This window comes from Patella vulgata, chromosome 6 (genome assembly GCF_932274485.2).
Source record: "Patella vulgata chromosome 6, xgPatVulg1.2, whole genome shotgun sequence".
In the NCBI taxonomy this organism is placed as follows: domain Eukaryota; kingdom Metazoa; phylum Mollusca; class Gastropoda; family Patellidae; genus Patella; species Patella vulgata.
In genome coordinates, this window is record NC_065884.2 from 52383092 (window position 1) to 52409590 (window position 26499).

The window sequence follows — 26499 nt, forward strand, 5'->3', positions numbered from 1 at the left end:
ATATTGTTTAAGATATCGACAATTTATAATTTCGATTTTAAAGCGGTTCATGTTTTGGGCTGTCGTAATTTAATTGCTGATGCTGTTTCCCGCCTCCGAGAACCTGAGGAGCTCCCAAAGTAATTTCATTATTTACCATGATTATTATTTTAGTACTGCTGAACTACTTAATCATGTCTCTTGTAATTACTATACTTTTCTAGGTGGCGTAAACCTGGAAGATTCGGTTCTGCGACACCAAAAACTTGGTGGGTTAAAACTACTGTTATACATAATATAATACTCACCTCAAGTGTTGTATAGAATTTTGTTCAGGAATGAAACTAACAATGCTTCCATTGGCTCAGCATACTCGGGCCCGTATCTAGACACCATTAAGCGGGGGGTGGGGGGGCATTACCTTTCGGTAGGGGGGCGAACATTTTGAGCAAATTTTCGGAAAGGTCATTCTAACAGACTGTTGTAATCATCATGCTATGTAGTTACCTAGGCGTCTAATAAGCATTTTAAAATAAGTATTCAAACAAAAAAAAATCGTGATTTTTTAAATTTATTTAAAACTATTTTAGATTAGTACCAAAAAAATGGTTTATAAAGTAATGAGATACCATGGGATTATGCGCATAGTCGCCTGAATTATACCTCCTCCTGCTTAGGGAAGCGTAGTTTTTTTTAGGTTAATATAAGGAACTGTGTATACTTTAATGATTGTTAGCAATTTCTGAGCGGGGGGGGGGGGGGGCGAGCATTTTACGCGGGGGGCCCCCCTGTAGATACGGGCCCGAGCATACTATTGAATTGTTTATCACGTGTTAAACAATTTAAGTTTAGAACTATAATTTCTTATATAAATATTATTTCGATTCTGCAGAAGTCCAATAATCTCGCCAACCCTTCAAACTGGTCCATAAAAAACCTAACAGGTGTCAAAAGATTACTTGGTACAGCTCAAAGTTACAAAGCTCCAAGTCCAATTGAACCCGATTTATTGGGATTTTTTTTTTTCTTGCGGCCTAACAATTTTTTGGTCAAAACAAGCTTTGGCCCAATTGTTCGCGCTCGATGTTGGCAGTGTCTTGCTTATCACCCTTTCCTGAAGGCATTTCGCACTATACGCTTCGTGCAACCAGGTTTACAGCAGCCTTAATTCCTACGGTGGACATTCCTTTCGAAGGGGTGCTGCCACTTCGGATAGTTTTTCGGGTTTCACTGACCACCATTTTCTGGCTTTATAGGGTATTGGTCAAGTAGCCTATCAACGTTATTAGTCTATTCCTCGTTAGACAACGTCTTCATTCCCGTCTTGGGGTTTGTGAGTTTGACATTGTATTACTTTGTTGTGATGTGTTTTTATTTAAAATGATTAAAATGTTTGCCATCCCGCTGCTGCTAATTATTATTATCGTTGAAGTCAATTAAGTAAATATAGAAAAAGAAATGAAGAAAATGGCTGCATCGGCGTATCAGCAAGACTTCCACATAGACGGAGTAGGCTATGATACATGAATAAATATACATAATAAATAAAATAAATAATACATTAGAGGGCATATAGGCCTCGATACCCATATTTCAAACAAACTGTTAAAAGTTCAGATTGAACGGTTGTAATAATAGTAGGCTACAGCTATACACGTTTATAGGCATAAGTGAAAATATAAACGTTTTCTTGCTTAGAGATGAAATAAAATATGTTCTTCACGACAAAACGACAAATGTTCTATTTATTTTATGATTTTACAATCATTTTAGGTAAAAACAACATGGACTACTTTAGCCAGTGGAATAACACTTTTATTTCACTGATAAAACGCGGTATTCCACTACTGATCATAAAATAAATATATATATTTTCATTGGGCACTTTTACGGTGGGAAATGGGATATTAGACCTATTATAATGTTAATATGATTATCCCATATTATTTTGTTCATTGCATAATTTTATAGGTGGTTTTTTTTATTGATTCAATTGTTGATTTATTTTCATAATAATCAATCTAGGCTTACAAATCTTATAATAGGTAGTATAGGTCTAATATATATACGCCCATAATATGAGGGTATATTTCGCAAGCCCTTTTCTGATAGGTCCTACAATTTGTTTAATTTTCAGCAATATAAGTGTAAGTGTATGGTGTGATCATGGGGCGATACAATATACATTATCTTATCACGGTAATATAGTCTAGATCAAGTGTACAACAGTTTATAATATAATAAGACTCATTAATACTCTTTGATTTCAGTAATTCAATATAACACGTCCGGTGTTAAATGAGCATGCGTACACATTACCCAAAGTCCTGGATAACAAAGACAAAACTGTTGAGCGGCTGTCAGTTAGAGATTGGCAGTTTTCGGGTCATAATATTATATTAAAGATATATTACGGTACAATGAAAATAGTATAGGGTGAGGGCAGAAATCATCAAGGAGCCTTCTTCACAGCCAGTCATCCTCCATCCGTCTGCCCGCTCCAGAGTGACATCAATCATGCAAAGAGTGCGCTCAAGTAAAAACGAAGGGTTTGTACCGAGTGAAACTGTGATAGACTTGGCTTGTGTTGACCAAGGTGCAAAAGAAATTTTGAGACTTATAAAGCCATTATGGAATCTAGATAATATCGGCATTAAGGTAACCATGACCTAGTTAAAATTTATAATTAATACACCCATTCAATAAATTTGCAGCAAACTGGCCTGCAGTTGACCTTTCTCTATCATCACAGAGTAAAAAAATAACTCTATGCTATCATCTCTATGATTATGGCCAAGATAATTTGAGTATAGGCTAGACAGTGAGGCATAGCTCATGAGGAAGGGGATATTTTTGCACAGCTTTAGGGATTACATATACTTTGTCTCTATAGTATAATTACACCTATTACCTCCTTCGTCAAACTGTTTTGGTGGTTGGATTGAAACAAGCTTAGTTACCATATTTATTTATAATATAATACAGAATATAATATGTATGGTTTATATTTATTGATAATATAATACAGAATACAATATGTATGGTTTATTTTTCAGCATTTCAGTGAAGGAATAACCAACAAATTATTTGGGTGCTTTCAGAAAGACAAGCCTGATGATGTTGTTATGTTCCGAATATTTGGTGAAAAAACAGAACTGATAATAGATAGAAATGCTGAAAAGGATACTTTTTTGAAATTATCTAAAATTGGCTGTTCACCACCATTATATTGTGTATTTAAAAATGGCATGGCATATGGTTTTGTAAAAGGCAGCCCTTTGCTCCTGAAATCGGTTCAAGATGAAAAAATCTATAGGTATGTATCTGATCTCTCACTGCCTGCATTATGATGACTTAATAACTTCAAAGTAAAGGTTGTCATTGGTGCAGGACAGGGGGATTGGCAAGGAACAATGTATAGTCTTTTGGACGGGACGAAAATCCGAGGTCCTGTGTACAAATTGGTGTGCACGTAAAAGATCCCTTGGCAGTAGGCTGTAGTCACACTGTCCGGGCAAAATTTCCCTCATAGCAAACTGTAAGGCATATGCCCGGCTTCATTAACCCAGTTGGAGCAGAACAGATTGGCAAGTAGTAAAGATTCCTTGACAGTTGTAATTCGATAAAAGAGTAGACTGCAGCACTGCTGTCTGGGCAAAATTTCCCTTACTCTATGACATATTGGAGCAGAACAGTAGGATGTAAACCCCATTTCATTTCTAAGTAAAGAAGTCTCCCAAACTCTAAATTCTGTGCTGATGATTAACTATAAAAATGGATTATTGAGACTTTGTTTATTATCGTAACAATGTTAACAGTGACAATCAAGGCTAAAGTGTTATTGAAATTATGAGAATTTTTCGGCTCATTATCTATTTTTTATATACCCACATTGGAATATATACGTTTATCTCCAGAAGATCTTAGTTCCTTTCGACATTGGCATATCGGATCGAAACTTCATGGATTACGGCCCCTAATTGTACAAAGAATCATGTTTTTAGCTTGTGGTCCCCCGTACACCTTAATGACGGTTGAGTTTGAATTTCATGAAAGTCCAATCCAAACTGCCCATCAAAATAGCAGCTCCTTGTATGCAAATAGTTTAAAAGTATGTAATACCAAGGTTGTGGACCCTGTAGAAGGTGCAATTGTATCTGATTTTAATGAAACTTGAAGATCTCAGTTTCTTTCGATATTTGCGCATATCAGACTGTAACTTCATAGCTCGTTCTCTGTCCATCTCTTGCAAAATGTTGGCATATCTTGCATGGCAACTGCTTGTTAACTATTATAGCGAGAACTGTCAGCTCTTTATCTAATCTCCCATAATGCCGCTTTAAGTAAGAACATTCATCTGCAAAGTCTTTTTATTAGCCTCATTTGGTTTAATTTATTATACTGTACATGTCTATAGAAAACAGTGATTACGACATACAAGTAATGCTTTAATTTGTCCCCTCACATTGTAGTCTCCCAATGTAGTGCTGCAATCTGAAGAAGTTTAATGCCTTTCCTACAGATGGTCAGGACAAGAAAGCTGCTGGCAATGTATGAATTTAAAGGTCACCGGAAAAGCATCAATTATTTTTTAAATAATGCAAGTAATTATGTCAACATGTCCTTTCCGAACCCAAATGTCAATATTACCTGCAAAAGGTAAATTTCAACAGTAGTAATTTTCGCCGTTCTCTGTGGGTAGTCGTAACTTTCCGTCAATAAGCAATCCGCGACGTCATTTTAGTCCTTCTGTACATAGAAATATAGACTAGAATATGAGCAGAAGTACTAAAATGACCTCACAGATTGTTTATTTACGGAAAGTTACGACTACCCACGGAGAATGGCGGAAATTACTAATGTTGAAATTTACCTGTTGTAGGTAATATCGACATTCGGGTTCATGTTATACTTAAGGAAAGGATATGTTGACATAATTACTTGCATTATTTAAAAAATTATGAACCTTTTCCGGTGACCTTTAATACTTTATGATAATATGATTTTTTTTTCCTATCCAGATTATTAGACACTGATTGATAGGTTCAGATCCAGGATTTTTAGCAGGGTTGATTCCAGGAATTTAAGATTTCTGTGTTGAAATGCCATGGGGGGAAAGAGGTCTGAAAATTTGAAAAAATAGAACACTGTGGATGCCATTTCGCCCCAGCTAATGAGTCTAAAATAGAAAAATGTCAATGTTTGATTTCCTTAGAATAAGAATAAAAATGCTGCAGGATAAATAAACTGGTAATTTACAATATTCTTTGAATGGCATTTGGTAATTTACAATGTCTAATTTTATTAAGTGAATCTTGTCTATTTTTTTTTTGTTGCAGACAAGTTGCTAAGGAAATGGTCAAGTTACATACTATAGATGCTCATACAAATTTAACAACAAACCAAAAGACATTTTTATATACAAAAACAGAGAATTTTATTGAACTTCTACCAGCTTCATTTGAAAATCCTGCACAACAAGAGAGGTATGTTAAAAATGTTGCCTTATGTTGAGATTGCCTATGGTTAAAATCTTGTGTTGCCTACCACAACTATCACCATTTGACTAGCACACCAAAACATTGATTTTGGGAAAAGCAAATAGTAAAAAAAAAATTGTCATAAAATTGATACATTAATTAGCACCTGCGAATGATAACTATGGTAGGTCTACACCATTTAATGCTTTATAAAATATCATTTTAGAATTCAGTTGCTGCCTTTGCAAAATTCTACCTTACTGATCAAATATAACCATAGAAAATAGTATCACCTGTTATTCACAAATATGTCTTCATTAGTCCTGTTTCAGTTTCAGTTATTCTCAAAATTAGAATTATGTATAAAGTGAAACCTGAAATTCTATTCATTTCACTTTGTTAATATTGTTTTAGATATTTAAAGTTCATTCCAAAGAGAGATGAGTTAATAGCTGAGTTAGCATTATTGAGAAGTCATCTTGATGCTTTAAACTCACCAATTGTATTTTGCCATAATGATCTTTTACTAAACAATATCATATACGACAGTGAAACAGGTTGGTTTTATTCTGATTTTAATCTTGCTATATAAACATATTCCAGTCATTTCAATTTTTTTTTTAGCACAACTGACATTTAAAAAAAAATTAATTCAATGCTGAAGATTGAATTACTTCCCCTTAGAACTATCTTAAAGGATGATGTAACACAAGTGTTGTATTGCATTGACAAATCTTTTCCATATACTTCTGAAGAATCCAGAATGTTCTAAAACATCTGTTAAGGCAATTATTACCCCCATATGTATTTTACCATTCCATTTTTCTCTACCCTAAAATTAAGCTCACACTGTGAAAGTGTTGATTTTCAGTGACAAAAATCATTATACAGGCTGCTATATCATTATCAAACATACTTTCCCCATATCAGTAATGAACAATATTTTAAATTAGGATTATATAATACGAAATTTTTGATAATGTGAATTTTTTTTTTTTTTTTTTTTTTTTTACAGATAAAATTGGTTTTATAGATTATGAATATGCCTTTAACAATTTCCAAGCTTATGATATTGGTGATCATTTTTGTGAATTTGCAGGTTCGTTTTAATGAGATTGTTAAGAACAATACTTTGTTAGAATAACTGATGTAAAAATATGTTCATTATATTATAACACCAAATCAAATATCTTAGAACAAGTTGATCTTAAGTGATCAGGTTATTCCTACATTAGGAGCAGATTCCTGAAATGTTAGTGATGCAAAAGGCAGTGTATGTTTGCACATGATGCTACACATGACGTATTTGTTAGGGGGGTGTTTTCCATTCACACATTTCTATAACTGACTCCCATTTAGTCTCTATCATCCAGAAAAATTTCTTATCTCGATTATCGCCCTTTTCATTTTTTTTTTTTTTTTTTTTAATATTACATTTAACTCCTGACGTCATCTGGCAAACTACCACCTTTTACGTCACATCATTCAGCAGACGACTCACTGTTGTCGAGACAGGTCACACTTTCTCCGTTTGGTTCTTTGTATACAGTATTGTTTTTTCCTCTGTTTTTTTTGGGTGGTAAATAGGACATATGCCCTAAATTTGTAGTCAATATACCTCAATTCTTTCGAACACTTGTATTGTTTCTCCGATATGGTTACTTGTATAGGTAATTTTTACCTTCAATATGTTTACATTCATATTTCATGTGGCATATGGCAGGTCATGACTTGCACTAGTATTACACAATGTTTTTGGGATATATTCCCTCTTATTGTTAGTTTTCATTTTTGAGTGAAGTCTGTATCACTACAGAGTACAGACCCAGGACTGTACAGAACAGTGGTCGCGTAAGGCTAGCCCCTGGATCAATTCATTTAATCTGAAATGTATGTTTGCTTGTGAATTCTGCGTATAGTGTCTTGTCTGCAGATTTGTTTTGTGTAATTGTGTGTAGTGCAGTCCCCCTGCAATTAATATTAGAAAGCAATTGACCTAAGAACCAGAGATGCAACTAAGCAAACATTTCAGTGCATATGTAGCAATTTACTTTTCACAAATAACAAGGGAGAAATTGATCAGGTAGTGAATAGTAATTATTTTGTTATCAGTTGATTGACCATTCTGTTGTTTTCACCAGGTGTAGATGAAGTAGATTATAACCTTTATCCAAAGAAAGAATTCCAGCTGAAATGGTTACAAGCTTATTTAGAATATTGGTTTGAAGCTACAGATCGTAAACCTAGTGATGTTACAGTTACTGATGTAGAAAGATTATATGTCCAAGTTAATAAATGTGCTTTGGTAGGTTTTACTAACACCTATCCAAAAAGTTACTGATTATCATTTGATAAACTAGAATATTGCTGTGAAGGTTGGATCTCTTACAAGAATATATGACCAATATGGTTAAATTCTGTTTAGTATTTACAAAGATATGATAAATTGAAAATTTCACAGCAATCAACATCCTCAGCAGTTGATATACAAACCTGCGCTGCGCCACCTGTAAGTCTTGAGTAAAATCTTTTTAGAGCCCTCTTTTTATTACAATTGAATCAAAGCTGGAAGATTATTTACCATTCATATCTTGGTTTTGTTTTATTAATTAAATGTTAAATAATCAATTTGAGTTCATTAAGACGTGAAAAATTAAATATTCTCTGAAAAATATAAATGACGATCAGTCACTTTTAAACTATTTGATTGAATTTGAGATTTTACCAAGTAAACAAATCAATTATCGGTAAATATATTCTTACAATATAATCCTCTATTGATGAAACGAATGTAAAGCTTCGAGCAGAAGTGTAGCTTAGATAAAACGAAATCCTCTATTTATGACCATGTATACTGTTGTATAAAATAGAGCTATGACGACTCAGTGAGTAAGATGTTGGCTCTCTAACCTGGAGGTTGAGTGGTCGATCTCGTTGTTTCCTTTGAAAGTTCATCAAGATTTTCCGGAGTGGTTTCCTCCCTGTCAGTGGTGCAAAATAAAGGCATTAAAAGGGCCTGGTAAAGGAAAACATATAGTCGTTCAGATAGGACAAAAAACTCAAGTCCCATGTACACAATAGTGTTCACGAAAAAGAACCCTTGACAGTTTGAATTCAAAATAAGAGTAGGCCGTAGTGTCGATGTCCAGGCAAAGTTTCCCTCATTGTACACTGTATGGCATATGACCGTCTTCATTAACCCAGTTGGAGTAGAACAGTAGGTTCTATAACAACAATCAGCAGCTGACATGACTTCAATAAGTGTGCATTGATCTGTACCGTTAAATAGCGGATGTTGATCTTGATCTCAGCCACATTTGAAAATGGGGTTTTGAAAACTATGTTAGTTTTACTCTGTGAAAATTGACTGATAGGTCCCAAGAAATTTTGGTCAGTTTCTTAGACAAGCTAAGTCTGGCACCTATGGATGAGTTGGAAGCCAAGCTCCTAATATACTAATCAGAGGTTTTGTTGATAGTTTTATTATCTCTATCATCTAATGATTCGTTTTCTTTTTACAGGCAGCTCATTTTTTCTGGGGAATATGGGGTATAATTCAAGCTAAAAACTCAACCATAGATTTTGATTTTCTTGAGTAAGTATGAAATTCCTTTCCAATTATATGAAAATGCAATCTAATGCAGGTCCTGTTTCAGTACGATGACATTACAATCAACCTTGATTTTCTCAAATATTGGATTCATTTTATTTCATTGTATATTTTCTTGTATTGTGAAACACATAACTCAAAGAAAAAGGAACATACCTGTTTTTAAGCGCCCACATTTGTCGCTACCCGTTTGCCCTAGAATTCCAACTAAAGTTGTTACGAGTCTGATTGACTAGAAATATATACAAAGTGTTGATGACATGGAGACCTAGACACGACTTATTGTCTGAGTTATGCTCTACATGCTAAAATTATAGACGATGAAACTAAGTTTCAGAGTTATTACCCTTGATCACTTTGAACACAATTTAGATTGCTTGACAACTTAGCTGCTCCGGTTGTAAGCTTTGTTGCCTAACAACCAGTTTTTTTGTTTTTTTTCTTTTAGGTATGCACAGCTTCGGTTTGGTGAATATTTCAAAAGAAAAGAAGAGTTTTTGTCATTAACTCTACCGGATAGTCTTTTGTGATTAGTTTGGTTTTATTCACATCAGCCTAGCATTTTAATTTTTCTGTTTTAAGTATGATATACTGTACTTGTGTAATAATTTGTTGCAATATATGATCAATATTTTTTTATTCTAATAAGTGTGTTGATATTATTAAGGGTTTTTTTTGTGTGTAAAATCAAACTTATTTCGTTTCATTTATTGTTTTGTAAATGAACGAATATTTTATTTTTTTTGCCCATGTTACTTGCTTCTGTCGATTGTCATTATGTTGGCTTAAACATGGAGATCAAGAAGATTGGGTTATTTCTTATATTACCAGAGAGAATTACTTGTCTCAGTCTGGTTGCCAATATGGATTAATCCTATATGCAATTAAAAAAAGATAAATTTTGGATATGTACAATGTATTTATAGATTATTGATACTATATTTGGCATAATTATTGTCGCCTGTCCAAATAATGTGCACTTATTAGGATGATATCAAACAAGTGCCTTTTTATGGTATGTGTACAACCTATTTACATTTATATGACATAGAAGTTAGGCAAGCCAATGTTTTTTTTCGATATTGTGGATATTTATATTGATAACCCATTCTTTGTTGTCTTGAAAGCTGATGGATGAGTAAGGCTTCTTTTCTCTGGTCAACATATGGACACTGTTACACCATCTTAGTTCTATAAGATGTTGGATACAATGGTGCAAAAAGATAAATTGTTTTGTGTTCCTGTTTATTTTATTCCGTTAATAATTCTTGCTATGATTTTACAGCAATTATGATTTATATTGATAGTTCCTTTTAAATGGTTGAATTATTTCTCTCTTCATATTGTAGATAGATACTTTTGTTTTTACACGGGTACTGGTACAAATATTAATATGGATGAAATACATGGATCTAATCAATTTATTGTTCTTATAAATAAATTTATGGTTATCCACTATATTCATATACATAACCATTCTTTTCTGGGATGTATTTTAAATTTTTGAATTAAATCAAATGCAATACTAATAACTTTAAATAAATTACATAATGTTTAACTGTGCACAATTCAAACACCACATATATTTTCAGGTGTCATATTGTAAATATACCTGGCAAAATTTTAAGACTATTTTCCCTACAAACCCCTGGTTTTATTAATTTGGAAAAATAAATAAAAAATAATGCAAAAATTACCATTAGCTCCCTCCCCCCACCCGGCCACCATCTCAAAATTCAGATACTCTGTTTATGTACACAACATTTTGTTCAAAATAAATGTTCACATTTGTTAATATACTTTGTTATTAATGATTTTGAATGTTATTACTGTATTTGGAGAATGTACTAACTTTTATACCAAATAAATATACAATCAGTGTGTGGGTTCAATAAAATAATAAAAAAAGGAATGAAGGAAAAAGACTGCAACACAGTCAGGGATTCACTATCGGCACAATAAATACTGGTCTATGTGCTAAAGTGCCTTATCAATTTTATTATTTAAATAATAAAAAGGAATCAATACATGAAATGAAATGGAGTTTAACATCCTACTATTCTGCTCCAATGGAACTAATGAAGACGGGCATACACCTTACAGTTTGCTATGAAGGAAATTTTGCCTGGACAGTGGCACTACAGCCTACTCTTATATTGAAGTACAACTGCCAAGGGATCTTTTACATGCATGCCAATTTGTACACAGGACCTTGTTTTTTTGTCCTATACAAACGACTATACATTGACCCTTGCCAGGCCCTCTGTCCTGCACCACTGACAAGGGGGCACCATGTCGGAAAATCCTGATGTACTTTCTCGGCCAATACAGTTTAGCGAGTCCACGTCTTACCCGCTGAACCACTGTGGCTCTCCGGAACCAGGACAAGTGTTGTTAAGTGCCTCACTGCCTATCCCGTGGAGTCTTAGTCTGCCACTGCCTCAAAAGAAGACCAGGAAAATACATGTATATTATGGCATTTAATGTGAAGTGTGTTGTCACTCTTCCTCATCACAGCTGTCTAGTCGTTCGGATGGGACGGAAAACCGAGGTCCCGTGTACATATTGGTGTGCACGTAAAAGATACTTTGGCAGTTGGAATTCGATATAAGAGTAGGCCATAGTGCTGCTGCCCAGGCAAAATTTCCCTCATAGCACACTGTATGGCGTATGCCCCCCAGTTTAGGAGCAGATCAGTAGGACCTTAAATTTCATTTCATATTTTTGAATCCATTTTAATAATGTATAAATGAGATATACATGTAATTGTTTGTAAGGCATTTATTGATAGGAAAACATTGAAATAACACAAACACAACTTTATGGATAACAATCACTAGCAACTTATATAGTGCAAGGTTTCAACAAGTATTCTAGTGTCCTTATCAAACACAAGGTAAACAATAATATGATACGAAAAGTATAAAAAATATAAAAGTAGCCACAAAGACAAGAATTCATATTCTGTTAAAACATATAAACGATCAAAGATTATAAGTGGAGGTAAGATTAGATACTAGAAATTGACAAAAGCTTAACATACTTAGATAATTAGGAAGCCATTACACAGGGAAATTAGATAGTTTCTAGCTAGTTAAAAAGAGAAATATTGTTTTAAGCTAATTACAAGTGAATACATAGGCTACAATTTAACACATAACTAATTGTTGTGAATAATTGATAAGACACGAAGATAAAATAACAAAGTTTGCAGCGTGACTAGAGATTTTTTTGAGTCCAGTAAGGATGACATAAGCTCCATGAATGTGAAGGCCATCGTAGCGGTTTAATTTGGGGCTGGTGTTTCTTGATGTGTATGTGGCCGACTAAGGTTCTCACACTATCCTAATGTATATGAGTTATTTTGACGAATTCGAAAGCAAGTCATATTTATTTTTATACTCCCACATTAAAATGTGACTTTATAGGCGTAGAAATAAATAAATCGGATGTTGTCGGTATGGGATGCTCTTTAGAATGATCAATAAATTAAGCTTCCTATATTAATGTGGCCCCCATTCGTATAATAACAGAACTTCTGAAATCCCGATTCTCAAGAACGTTAACCATAATAAGATAGGCCTATGTAGTAAGGAAAAGACCAGAGAAAAGGTCAATATATTTATCGTACACGCATGGGTGTACATATCGATTTTGTTTGGTTTTTTTTTTTTAGCAAAACTGAGACCGACTGATGCACAGGCCCCTAATGTACGAGTGATGCAGCCACGAGCCGAGCACCACAGGTGCGAGCTTTCTAGGGAGTCCTGGGGCATGCTCTCCGGAGACATTTTTGAATCTTGAGTCCCTGAAATGCAATTTCCTGGATTTTGTAGATTTCAGATGGTTAGGCCTAAACTTGAGTACACGTATGGGAATTCATGTTATTTATTAAGAATTTTGCAAGAACGTACATGTGGCGAATATACGGTTCTACGTGCACGCCAATGTGTACCTGGGACCTCAGTTTTGAGTACCATCCGAGCGACTATATACGTTGTCCCTTGCTATAGGACATCTGTCATGTACAGCTAACAAGGGGGAATTAAGCACGCCGGAAAATCCTAACGAACTTTATCGGCCAACACCGGGATCGAACACGGGACCTTCAGGTTATAGCGAGCCATGCAATGTCTTACTTTTACGGTCCATGATATAGGCCTAACTCAAATGTCAAATATTCGGTCAGTATATATATATATTCATAACTTGATTAAACGTGAAATTTTGTTAAGTCATGTCGACGCGAACTACCACCAACAATCTCAATTTTCTGGAAAAACCAGTCAGTTTAACCTACTGGACTATAATATCAAAAGACTGGAATTGTACATTTTTACGAGCGTACAAGCAAACAGATAGGTTGCGCCTACGCGCGTACATGTAGTAGCCCTTCCTGTCGGCCTACCACCCAAAATGCCTCTGGCGTTCAAATCCATGCCACTCTTTTCGAAATTTAAAGTTTATTATGATGAATAACTGCAGGTGTCTTTTGGAGGCCCTGTGTTTGAAAAATGACAAAACAATTAACGAACTTGTATCTGCATCGATCTGGCTAATAATTAATATAGAAGGACGTGCACCATTTAGTGTTATGGTGAAAATTTGGCCCGGACAATGGCGTTTCCGCTTATATTGATCGAATTCCTACTTTTAACTTTTGCAAGTTATTTTACGTACAGACCAACGTCTATACACGGGACTTTTTTTGCTATCCGAACGACTAGAGACGCTGCAAGCTGATCCTTTAAGCCAGACCACGGCCTGTGGAAGCCAAACACCCACGCCGGAAAAGTCACTTATAACTTATATGGAACTTCTGGATGGAACCCGCGCGCCTTTCTTTTAGGTGAGGGTTATATACCTGCTGATAATTGATTTTGTTATCCTTTTAAATCGATGCGTGGGAAACACAATTGCGATAGGCATTTCCGTGGTAGTTAAGGAACGTGATATAAAGGAAATACCGTTTAATTCGCACCCATGGCAGGAACAAAATTATATGCTTTATTATTAGTCGTAAAATATTGGCCTACTATAGATATAACTTATTGTTTAGTTTATTTTCCCGCTGCATGTACACGTTCATTATTACATCACGTCATAATTTAAACATTTTATGTGTATATCTACTTTGATGTACAAGGTTATATCGCAAAATTGTATTTTCATTTTATCATCTCACGTTTTACACGTTTTTGTATTTATCCCAATTTTAAGGTATTATTATGTCATAAAATCTATTTTGTATTCATGTTATTGGTGTACGTATGTTTGTATTTACTTAATGGACGCAATTAATTATATGCAATTAAAAAGGTTGAAAGACGAAATGATAGCTTTTTGATTCCCCACAAAATTGTTCTCGGTACGTGGCGGTAAGACAAAATTTGGAATAAATTATAATAATACCTGATTGGAATTAGACCCAAATGTACAACATAGGCTATTTGGATTTGATTACATCAGGTCCATGATTACATTTTAGGCAACATTATAGACTCTACGACTACGACTACGAGTAAGCTATGAAAAGTGTAGGACTACATAATTAATTTGGTCGAAATAAATTTATTTTATTGTCATTAAAACAGATGAAAAAAAATTTGACCAAGCTGGGTGTTATAATTACGCTAGGTCCCGAATGTTCTGATAATTTTAAGTTGCTTAAAACCAAACTTTGTTTTCTACCGGTAATTTGTTTATAAATATCAAATTTCAGCCACGCCGGTTATCCGGTTTTTAAATGAAGACCTATAAATACATTGTTGTTATGAGGAACCTAAATTCAGACTCGGCCACGTGGACTCTAGCTCTATTGGTGCAGCAAGGCCACGTGATGAAATTGAGTTATTTTATTGGCTGTAAAATCTAGTGGCGAATCGGTTAAGAGCTGGCACTAAATTGGCCACGCTGGCAGATCGGTGTGAAAGTGTATAAATTGCATCAGTTGGCTTTGTCTTGTAGGTTATTATTCATTAAAAAGTCAATATTTGTACGGGTTAATTTGCAGCTGATACCAACTACAATTCAATAGCTTGGATTGGTCAAACGTTTCTTTCACCATGGTGGTAAGTAAACGCATGAATGAACAAAATTGCATGGAAAGCACGTTTACTTTGACACTGACAGAAAGACAGCTGATTCGACGCAATGCCCCCCTCCTTTGAGGCATCTTCAAGGGGCTTGATTGGATCGATAGTTAAAAATCAAACCTAGTAATGCATAAACACTTTCCCCAAAATTAAGATTTGCATGATTAATAAAATAAATTATTGAAACTGAAAGTGTAAAATTTGTTGCAAAGATAAAGAACCCCAATATTACTATTTTTAAGTCAGTTGATTACAACTGAAACGAAAAGGGATCTTCATCTTGCCCTTCTTCATGCTCTTGGCAATCTCTGATGAAAATACGGATATATTTCGTTTCGTTTTTTTTTTACACTCTAGACGGCCTCCAATACCTGAAGATCTGACCTGTTGGAAGTTGGAGGGGGAGGGGTTGCTTCAGGGGCAATATCAGCGTTGATGTTTCTACTGCGATACCCACAGTTCCTGCGAACCGCACGCCAAGAATTCGCCGCAACAAATCGTTTCATTGGCTAATCCCTCACATCAACCAGAACTCGGGTTAAATAACAACTCTTAAAGACAAGTAAAACGAATTATGAAAAACAAAACGAAATAGGATCTGTGTTTTAATCACTGAGATTGTGATCTTGGTCATTTAATTGCATAGGCCTAATGCTATTTTGAAGACGGTTTCATTTTTATCCAGAAGTAGACCTATGCTAAGACCACGTTTAGGGGCAAATCGAAGACAATGATCATTGTGCCCAAATGGTTAGCTGATCACGACATGATGGGATCATTGATTTTGAATTATTGAAGTTAACTTAATTTATGAGCATTTTCTGGACTTCACACAAATAATCATCTTGGACTACCCACAAATAATCATTAAAATTAAAAGTAGGCCTGTGATAATAGGTTATTGCAGTGCCCTAGCTCTAAGGGGGAAAAGTTTAAAAATGAAATTTATCATTTCAGGTCTTGAAAAAGAAAGAGATGATGCAATGTTATACATTTTTCTTGCTAATCATAGTAGTTGTAGCATCAGCTATACCAACTAAAGCTGATGACCAGAAGAAACGGGTCAAAGAAAAGGTATTGAAATGAATGAAATAAAATGGGTTTAGTATCATACATTTGGTAATCAACTGATTCGGACCAGATTCTTAGCTGATTCGGACCAGATTCTTGACTGATTCGGACCATGATACGGCTCAATCGGACCATTATTTGAATGACGAGAGTATGTAAAATATGTTTGCATATATATTTAATATGACAAAAATGACAATCAAGACCACCCAGTATTATCAAATGATTACCCAATATCAAATGGCTGCATACCAGTATAATCACTGCAACGAATAACACCATATCAAATAGCTGCATATCAGTATAATTACTGCAACAAATAATTCAGTATCATGAAACAATGGCATATATACCAGTATATTTACTGCAACGTATCTGCGATAATTTGGTCCGCATCAGCCATTGTCCGAATCAGCTTGGTTTCGTACATTTCTGCTCCATCCAGGCAAATGAAGACAGGCATACGCTATGGAAAATGTGCATGGACAACTGTGCGATGGCCTACTTTAACTCTAATTCCAACTTTCAAGGAGTCTTGAGGTGCAAACACAAGACCTTGGGTTTTTTTTGCAACCATCCGAACAACTAGACAATGTTCCTTGCCAGACCTTTTGTCCTGCACTACCACAAGAATAACCAAGCTGGAAATTCTTGAGGAACTTTCTCCACAAACACCGGGATGGAATATGGGATCTTCTGGTTAGCGAACCAGTGCGTTTGTGTCTGAGCCACTGTGGCTCCTCATAAATTACTTAGCTTAAGGTAATTAGACCCAAGAGTAACTCAACAATCGTTCTGTGATTCCTGACCTTCGCTGAAATGACCAGGACAATTTGTGGGATAACATTTCTTATTATTTTCATATTGTATTATTATATAAAACTGTGGCTAGTTCAATTCTGGACAATTCTTAATAGCTGGTTGCAACCTTTTTGAAAAAACAATAAAGAAGATTGTATTTTTTTTTTAGTCTCTCAGTGATGCAAGTCATTCAGAAGATGGAGAACATAACAACGACTATGATCATGAAGCATTTCTAGGTAAAGAAGAGCGACAGACATTTGATCAACTTTCACCAGAAGAAAGTCGAGACAGATTAGGGTAGGTTAAAATCAGATGAGACATACACAAAAATTCTCAGCTTTATGACAGTATTTCACTGGTCGGCAACTGTTGGCGACAAATTGTGAACAGCATTTGTTCGGGAGTTTGTAAAATGCCTTAACGTTTGCAAGGTTTCTCAATTTGAAAGGTATTGCCGTTGTGATGTTGGAATTTTGAACATGTTTAAAAAATATTAGAGCGACAAATTTTCTCTCAAAATAGTCGTCTATCTCAAACCCTTCTTAATTTAGTTCGCGCAAGTTAAAAAGTGTTGAGAAATGCAAGACGACTTTGTGAATGGTTGGCTACCCATGAAACTAAATTGTGACATGACAAAAATGAGAATCTTACATTCCGGACACAAGATATGCACGACAGTCGCGTGACATGTATGGGATCTCGAGGCGAATTTTGTCCGAGATTTATCTTAAATTTGTGTGGCAGTAGTGCAGTATGCATGCAAAATACGCTGATGTCTGATTTCAAGTGAAAATTGACGCCAATTTGCATATTTTATCGCAGTTTTTTGTCTCCTAGACGGGGGCTGTCACAGCCTAGTAAGATACTAGCTTTAGTGATGGTGCAGTGAACAACAAAGTATTATTACAAATTTAGTCAACTCATCTGATAAAGATATTTTCTGTTGGTACCTTAATTTGAGACGGATTTTGTACATGAAGCAGAGTATGCTAATCTTTCTATTTTACACATGGTTACATCTATTTTCAAATATTTTTAATTTCCATTAGATTTTTTTCATTTCACAAGTTCAACAACTTTTATGTTTTAAATTGGAGCTTTTTGTTGGTTGGGGTAAAGAACAATGTGTTTTAAGAGGTACTTTCTTTCACTGGTTCTTTGTTTTTGTCCATAAATGTATTATTTTTATGACACAAAATGCAGTTATCTCCCTTTACCCATGTTGCATTTTATGTGCTAGATAACAATACCTTACTAAATTAAGGGTTGGTTTTTACTTTCAGAAAAATATTTGAAAAAATTGATAAAAATTCTGATGGTTTTGTATCTGAAGATGAATTAAAAGATTGGATACAGTATGTACAGAAACGTTATATTACAACAGACACAGAAAGAATGTGGAAAGATTATGATATATCTGATACAAATGAAATTACCTGGAATGCTTATATGAAAAGAACATATGGTTATGGAGATGGTTAGTAATGATATAGTATGGATACCATCACAAAGTGGCAGATGCATGATATCCGGTTAAGGACATTTTGGGGGGAATGGGGGAATTTGGAAATTTGTCGGCAGTGGAGATATGTGGCATATATCTGGCCCCCACTAACAATATAACATCCAGTTTCATCAGCTGCTCTACAACCTCACTATACTGCAGTATAGTGCAGGAAATTTTCAAACCTGTAGGTACCAGACAATATTATGGACAAAAACAAAGAACCAGTACTCTTAAAACACATTGTTCAATTTAAAACATAAAAGTTGTCATAAAATAATTTTCATTGGGTTTATGGTTTCAGCTGGAGAGCCTAAAGAAGGTGATCCTGTATATGAATACCGTGATATGATCACTAGAGATAAAAGAAGATGGGAAAGAGCCGATGGTAATAATGATGATAAATTAAATAAAGAAGAATTTAGCAACTTTTTACATCCTGAAGATGCCGAACATATGAGAGAGATAGTAGTTCTTGTAAGTGTAGTATATCCCGATGTAAAAGAAACCCAATAATTAATTTTGTTTTGGTAAAATTTTAAATTCAGGTATTTTGAATGTAAGACTGTCTTGGATATATGAATTTATCATCAGTCCATTAAAAACGAGCATCCATTTTAATGCTTGGCAAATCCCAGAATGCATTGGGATAAAGGCCCTTTCATTATAAAGGGAAAGAACTCAATTTAGCATAGTGATTTTAAGGATTCAGACCACATTTAACAAAAGATCTTGAGAAAATGTAATGGACACAACCTGTCTTGGTTAATACATGTGAATAATTTATTGTAAATTTGATATGTATTTTATACTGTAGGAAACATTAGAAGATATAGATAAAGATAAAGATGGTTTTATTAGTGTAGAAGAATATATAGGTAAGTATATTATCAGTACAAGTTCACCTTGGTGCCAAAAACTGTTGGAAGTAAATTATTGATGGGTGTTTATTTTCACTGTTTTCGTATAAAGTTTTACATATTTCAAATTAAGGATGTAAACGGTCTCTTGGTTAACCAGTCACGGTTCGGTTGCATTGTTGAACAGGTTGAAAAGATTCTTAACCGGTATTGATTTTCGTATCATACCTGGTATATCATACATCGTTTTCTTTCGCAAAGACCACATAAATACTGCAAATAGCACTTGTCATTTGTTAACGTTTTTAAGTTCCAGCTTGAAGTTTTGTATACGTTACTACTATTAGCACTCGCTGCCAAGCATTAAATAGCCCTGAGTGATTGACAAATAATTGTTTTACAGCATTTATTAACCTCATCTCTCAATAAACAAAGTCTCAAAAAGGAAACAAGTTTGATGTGATAAAATAATATTAAAATAGGATATAATAGTAAAATTGATGATATCACTTGAACACGCGATGCTGTGCCGATGGGGTCAAAATTGACGACATATGGGTCACTGGTACCAAATGATACAGCATGGCTTGTGATAGAAAAACGTGTAGTAAATTCTTTGGAAATAGATGATGTTGAATAATCAAACTTATTTTGTATTTAAAATCCAATGGTATGCTTTCAAATATTTATGTCATAACTAATCTTATAAATTAAAACAGAAGCTTTTTTTTTTTTTTATTAAATCAACATGATTTGAACTGGTCTATACTGACCTGTCAATGGAGAAATGAAACATCAAGAATGAATGGAATTTATACTGTCCGTTAACTTAAAAGTTGTAATACTAATAATTTAAAAATATATATTGCCATGTCTTCCTGTGATGCAACAAATATTTTAATAGAAAATTTTTATCAAATGTCAATAAATCATTTAACGGTGGCGGTTGTTTTTTTAATGACCAGTTAACCGTTTTGAACCGTTACATCATTATTTCAAATAAGCATTTTCATTTACTATATTTATTTTATTGAAGTGTGTGTGAACACACATAGAAATTACTAGAGAAAAGAAAACTTTTGATCTATAAATATTAACGAATAAAATAAAATATTGGTTTGAGAAGACAAACGAATAAGGCATAATTATCTATTGGTTTGAGAATTTCATTGAATGAAGTATTTATCCATTGGTAGGGTACCCCACGCTGCCAAAATTTGCTCTTTTAAAAGTTAACTTGCCACAGCCAATGTGCATGCTTCAGTTACAAGTTCCAAACTGGTTTCTGGCTGGACACGGAGCAGGAGAATACGCCACACTGTATATTATGAGGCTATAAATAGCCATTGCATGTGAAATTTTCAACACATCTATCAACTGTTAAAGCCGTAAAAATTGTAATATTTAGCTGTTTCGTTGTTACAGCAGCTTTAGAAAATTGTGTGCGTTTAGTTTTTTTAATTTGCTTTGATATGAACTATACTGTTAGGAGAGACATCTTTCAGTTTAGTAAAATTAATATCTCAGAAATCCTTCGTTAGGCAAGAATAGAATACTAGTAGTATTTTCCTTTTGATTTTACAGGTTTCTCAGAACAATCGTTCGAGTTGCCTAATGTGCGCATTTCTAAGTTAGATTTATTGATAGAGCTTTCTGTTATGTTTGGTAGAAAATAGTCTTTATTATCTCAGCTTGTCAATCAGTCAGAGAATGCTTGGTAGACTGGTTAAGAGGGATTAATTTTAATCCAAGGACAATTAACCTATTTTGCACTCAAAAAAATGCCTGGATGTAATGCCGTTGTCTTGTAAACTTTTTCAGTCTATTTTTTTTAATTGATATTTAAATGCTTATAACTTGTTAAACACAACTGTTTATTTAGGGACTATGAATGTGAGAAAGTAAGTTTCATATACATGTTGTGGTATAATTGTCAAAATATTTGGAGATATTTATTTATGGTGATGCACCCTATGACTGGTTTTGGAATATCACTGACTGAATAAGCTATTTATCTATTGCTCTTGGAATATCACTCAAATATTTATCCATTATTCAATGGGTGACCTGGTCTAAATTGTCTTAAAATTTCCATGAAATAAGAAATTATTATGCTTCAAGTATAGTTATTAAATCTGCTAATTATCTATAGCTGATATTTATGACGAGGCAGACGAAGATGACGATGAGGAAGATGGACACCATGAAGGGGGTGAACCTGAGTGGGTTCAAGCTGAACGAGATCAATTTGCTAACACCCGAGATAAAAATGGTGATGGTAAATTGAACAAGGAAGAAATTAGAGATTGGATTATTCCCGAAGATTACGACCACGTTTCGGCAGAAGTGGAACATCTTATCCACTCTTCTGATGAAGATAAGGTTGGTTGGTCGCATGACCCCCTAACCCCATGCATGGTGGCGACAACATATCTCATCTGTAACCCTTGACCTTTGTAGGTGACATGTTGTCTGATCAAAAAAAGGGAGAGCCAGAACCCGACTGGGTAGTTAACGAACGGAAGCAGTTTACTGATTACCGTGATAAAAACAAAGATGGTAAAATGGATAAGCATGAGGTGATGGATTGGATCATTCCTACCGATTATGATCACTCATCTGCTGAATCTAAACATCTTATTTACGAATCCGATAAAGACAAGGTTTGTAAAACAAGTCAAGGGCGTTGTTTAACATCACATACGATTAGTGTACACACATTTGGAGGAATTAATTTCAGTATACTGTTTTGAGATGCTTTGAAATTCTTTTATTTGTTAAATTAGAACCTGATCACTATTTTGGTAATGTTTATAATTATACCCTTTTTAAAAGCCCACATGGAAATGTGGTTGTATATTGCCGTCGTCCACAATTTCTTGTTAACAATCGACAGGGTACATTTTGAAATTTGATATGTTGTTTACATTAGTGAGATGAAGAGTCCTATTTAATTTAAATAGTTTCCGTTAATTTTTTCTGGAGTTATGACCCTTGTTTCACTTTGTTGCACCCTGTGAATGCCCTTACAACAAAAGTTATCATTCGATCTATATGAAATTATCATTTAAATTAGTAAAACAAAGAATCCTATTGAATTTCAACAATTTCTGTTAATTACTTCTAGAGATATGGCCCTTGTTTCACTTTGTTGGACCTTGTGAACGCTCGAACGACAAAGGTTTTCGTTCCATCTGTGTGAAATATATATGCATCATTTAAATTAGTCAAACGACGAAGCCTATCCAATTTCTGTAAATTACTCCCAGACTTAAGGCCCTCGTTTCAGTTTGTAGAACCTTGTGAACTCTCAAACGCTGAAAATTATAATCTGATCTGTATGGAATTTTCTTTAAAAAAAAAAAAAAAAAAAAAATGCAAGTCATTGTCGACCGCTCTGATTTATCTGCTGTGGGCGTATGTTTAGTGCCTGGCAACCTATCTTATATGTAAAGAAATGAGTTTCGGTTGTTGTCCTAATTTCCAAAACTAACTGGAAGACCAGCATCCTCCATGCATTGTGCTATGATGTAAAATTCTGCCAAAACAGGGGTGCTACAGCCACCTCTTATTTTGAATTTTAAGATGGCGCGTGATATACCTTGTCCCTATTTTATAGTATGCTAGAAAAAATAAATTTTAATCCCGTCAAGTACCCGTGACTTGAATCGCTTAAAAATTTTGAACTAAAAACCAAGAACTTTTTGCTTTTTCAAATTATTTTTGAAATCGGAACCAAAATTCTAACAAAAGAAATTCAAATTGGTGTGGCCTAAAGTTGTTTGTATAAGTTCTCTATATAGATGTTCAAGCAGATATATTAGTGAACATGTGCTCTATTTGGACAATGACTTTTTGGCTATCGTAAGGCACCAAAAAGTGATAATGTACTAAGAATTCTTGAATTACTACTTTTCTTGAAATCAAAAATATTGTTGGGTAGATACAATGTAGTACAAATGTGTGTATGTATATATAGTATGTAAGATAGCAATGTCCTTGAAATGTTTTTATTTGCTGCATGACGAATGGTTATTTATTGTGGCAACACAACTCTACACAAAGGTCTTGGGTACAGATCTTAATACACATTTTAATGTTTGTATTGTTATCACTTGCACTTGTTTATCCAAATTTGTATTTTTTCAGCATAATAAAAGTTTAGTTCAAGAAAAACTACAAAAGTTATTTTAGGACATTGCCATTTTGTGAAAATATAATACTGTACCCCATCCTGTTTGAAAAAAAGCAGATGGCTATTAAAATGGGTCTGTCAGTCTGTGACACTTTTGAGGACATAATGTTCAAATTTGGTCTGGGGGGTTGGATGGCCGAATGGTTAACACATGCGCGCTGTATTATAAGGTCTGTTATGGAGTCAACTCGCGTGGTTTCAAATCCCCGGTTGTACGTGACAAGGAGTAAGGTCGCCTGTCCAACCTCGTGGGTTTTCTCCGGGTCCTCCGGTTTCCTCCCACTGCTAAAGACCCCTAAGCGCAAGCGAATTATTGAAATAAAACTGAACCATGTGTTAGTCTCGAAATGACCTAGTTTGTGTCGAGTGGACCTTAAACCCCATTCTCTCTCTCTCTCTCTCTCTCTCTCTCTCTCTCTCTCTCTCTCTTCAATTTGATTTGTCATGCTTTGAAACATGATAGCTCTTGATTCTAATTTAGTGAGAGTGATGGAACTTAATGTCTAGTTTCATTACATCAATAACAGACATAGTGCAATGAATATGAAGGCTGTCTTAGCATGCAACAAAGTTTGGTGTTTCTTCTCTGAGTTGGAACTAATGTAATTAAGATTATAAATATTGTTTTTAGTGGATGTAAAACAGACTGTTAAATTGCATGCTGGTTTATGGTCACATGTTTATGATTTATTCTGTTTTGTTCGAGATAAACAGGTTGGATGGCTGAATGGTTAGCACTTGCACACTGTGTCATAAGATCTGTCATTGAGTCAACTGGCGTAGTTTTGATTCGATGAGTAGTGTCGCCTGTCCAACCTCGTGGGTTTTCACCGGTTTCCTCCTACTGGTAATAAGGACAAAGCGTATCAAATTTTGGACTCTTCCATCAATTGTATGCACAGTTAAAAGCCATTAAAACCCCCTTTCAAAAATCTGATGGGTGGGTGTACGTTATTTTCTTTGCATGGCAAACAGTAGATTGATGACACCATTTCATTTTTTTGTTTTTTTTTAACTAATGTGATTGTATTTTTATTTTAGGATGGAAGGTTAACTAAGCAAGAGATTTTAGATAAGCATGACTTGTTTGTTGGAAGTCAAGCTACAGATTTCGGTGAGGCTCTCACAAGACATGATGAGTTTTAAATCCGCAGAAAGTAGGAGTATCAAATTAAATCCGAACTATGTGTGAATGTGAACAGTACATATTATTTTGCGTACAGTAGGAGTGAATCTGAACTAGGGTAATTGCCTTTATGAAAATAAAAGAGTGATAGATCTAGTTATAACTTCAATGTGTGAGACAGTGGAGTCATTGGTGAATAAAAACAGTATTTTGCCGTTTAGCACCAAAATTTTGAACAGTTGTGGGCTAGATCTATGAGTACTTTACTGATCAAAGATATCTTACTGCATGAACCACTTATCAGTATTTTGATTGGTAGAAGAACAAGAATAATGGCAGAATTCCATTTAATTTTTTTTTATTTTTTGTAAAAGAATTAGAATTGTCCGTTAATTTCTTTTATAAAGAATTTATGCCTCTTTATTGATCAGGTACTTGTAACTTTTATATCCAAGATATATTAATGAGGGTGGGAATAAGTGAGTTGTCTGCCCTTCTTATTTATTTTGCATTGTGAAGATTTAGGGTACCGGTAGTGTTGAGGAAATATGTAGATTTTTTGTTTTTCAACAGTTTACTACTGCCATTCATTCCAATCTTTCTGAAATCTTGTGTTCAATTTGTTGTGGGAAAAGAGCTTTTTATGATAATTCTTGATTCTGTAGATGGACTAAATTCACCATATTATTTAATTAAATAAATGCAAGTGTCGGCACAAAATGTTGCAGATTATCCATAATGTTAAGGGCAGACAACTTAAATTATTCCGCTTTTAGTTTTATATATGGAGTGAAATATGTACATATTACTAGTCATACAATTAAGCATTAGATTCATTAAAAAAGAACTAAAATCTTATCCCTGTATTCATATCTTGAATGATAAAACTATATCAATAATACTCAAACCTGATAGAGTAAGCAGTATATGCACTTAATTTATCTTAATCTTCCATTGCTTTTATTTTTTAACCATTGTATGGATTATTCTTTATATTTTCTATGGTGCTTTTTTGGTTGTTTGAAGATGGTGAATAATTATATCAGTTTAAGAATTATGAAACTAAACGTACTTATATAGATATAGATCTTAAATAATATATAATGGCATGAGTATACCATTTTAACTAGAAATCACAAGGTGGTGTGACAATGAACAAACACATCGAACATAGCAATATATATATATATATATTAAAGTAACACACAGCAGTTTTATCGCCTCTGATGAAATTTTTTAAATTGGTATTGATGATTCCACGGTTTTACCTTCAAAAAGGTATAGCTACTCGACAATCCGTTTTATTTCCAGTCCATAAAGAATGATATGTGTGAGGAACGAGAGACCCAATCCATAGCTGTTTGATTATGCTTTGTAATACTATGATGGGGGAATTGCTCTTCAATGTGTATAATATTTCTGGTGTAGAAAGTCAAGCTTTTCATTCAATTTTTTGTAAAGAAATATAAATCACATACATGTACAAGCTGCATCTTTTTGGGAGAAAATTTAAGATTGTTCTAATAGTAGTTATTTAGTAATAGATTTATTCATTTGGTTAAAAAGTGTTCATTATTATGCCAACTTGTATATATTTCACTAAACTGTAGTTTTGTTAAAGTCTTTTTTTACATGTGTTTCATTAAAAAAGGAAAATAAAAGATTGTTTATTTCAAATGACCTTCATTGTTTTTATGCAATTGTGAGCGGGCGTTTCGATCAGTTTCTGGATCAGTTCCTGCAATTGGAGAAATGTAAAGAAGTTGAAATCATTT

General features: G+C 34.2%; 2 protein-coding genes across 3 annotated transcripts; both read left to right on the forward strand.

Moving 5' to 3' along the window:
* The first annotated feature begins 2311 nt into the window (after nucleotides 1–2311).
* Nucleotides 2312–10948, forward strand: LOC126823253 (ethanolamine kinase 1). The gene is made up of 8 exons (XM_050551956.2): nucleotides 2312–2637; nucleotides 3036–3295; nucleotides 5319–5465; nucleotides 5874–6016; nucleotides 6475–6558; nucleotides 7601–7764; nucleotides 8981–9054; nucleotides 9518–10948. Exons 1-8 carry the CDS (start codon nucleotides 2497–2499, stop codon nucleotides 9597–9599), a joined length of 1095 nt encoding a protein of 364 aa, XP_050407913.1. The 5' UTR covers nucleotides 2312–2496; the 3' UTR covers nucleotides 9600–10948.
* A 3976-nt stretch (nucleotides 10949–14924) lies between these two features.
* Nucleotides 14925–26404, forward strand: LOC126823254 (calumenin-A). Of its 2 annotated transcripts, none has more exons than XM_050551958.1 (8): nucleotides 14925–15140; nucleotides 16122–16238; nucleotides 17206–17336; nucleotides 18323–18516; nucleotides 18848–19020; nucleotides 19361–19421; nucleotides 21864–22066; nucleotides 24640–26404. In XM_050551958.1, the coding sequence occupies exons 1-8, from the start codon at nucleotides 15135–15137 to the stop codon at nucleotides 24742–24744; spliced, it is 990 nt and encodes a 329-aa protein (XP_050407915.1). In that variant the 5' UTR covers nucleotides 14925–15134; the 3' UTR covers nucleotides 24745–26404. The 2 variants fall into 2 exon arrangements, with proteins under 2 accessions (XP_050407915.1, XP_050407914.1); XM_050551957.2 differs by lacking the exon at nucleotides 21864–22066 and adding an exon at nucleotides 21556–21785 and having other exon boundaries at nucleotides 14927–15140.
* The last annotated feature ends 95 nt before the right edge of the window (nucleotides 26405–26499 follow it).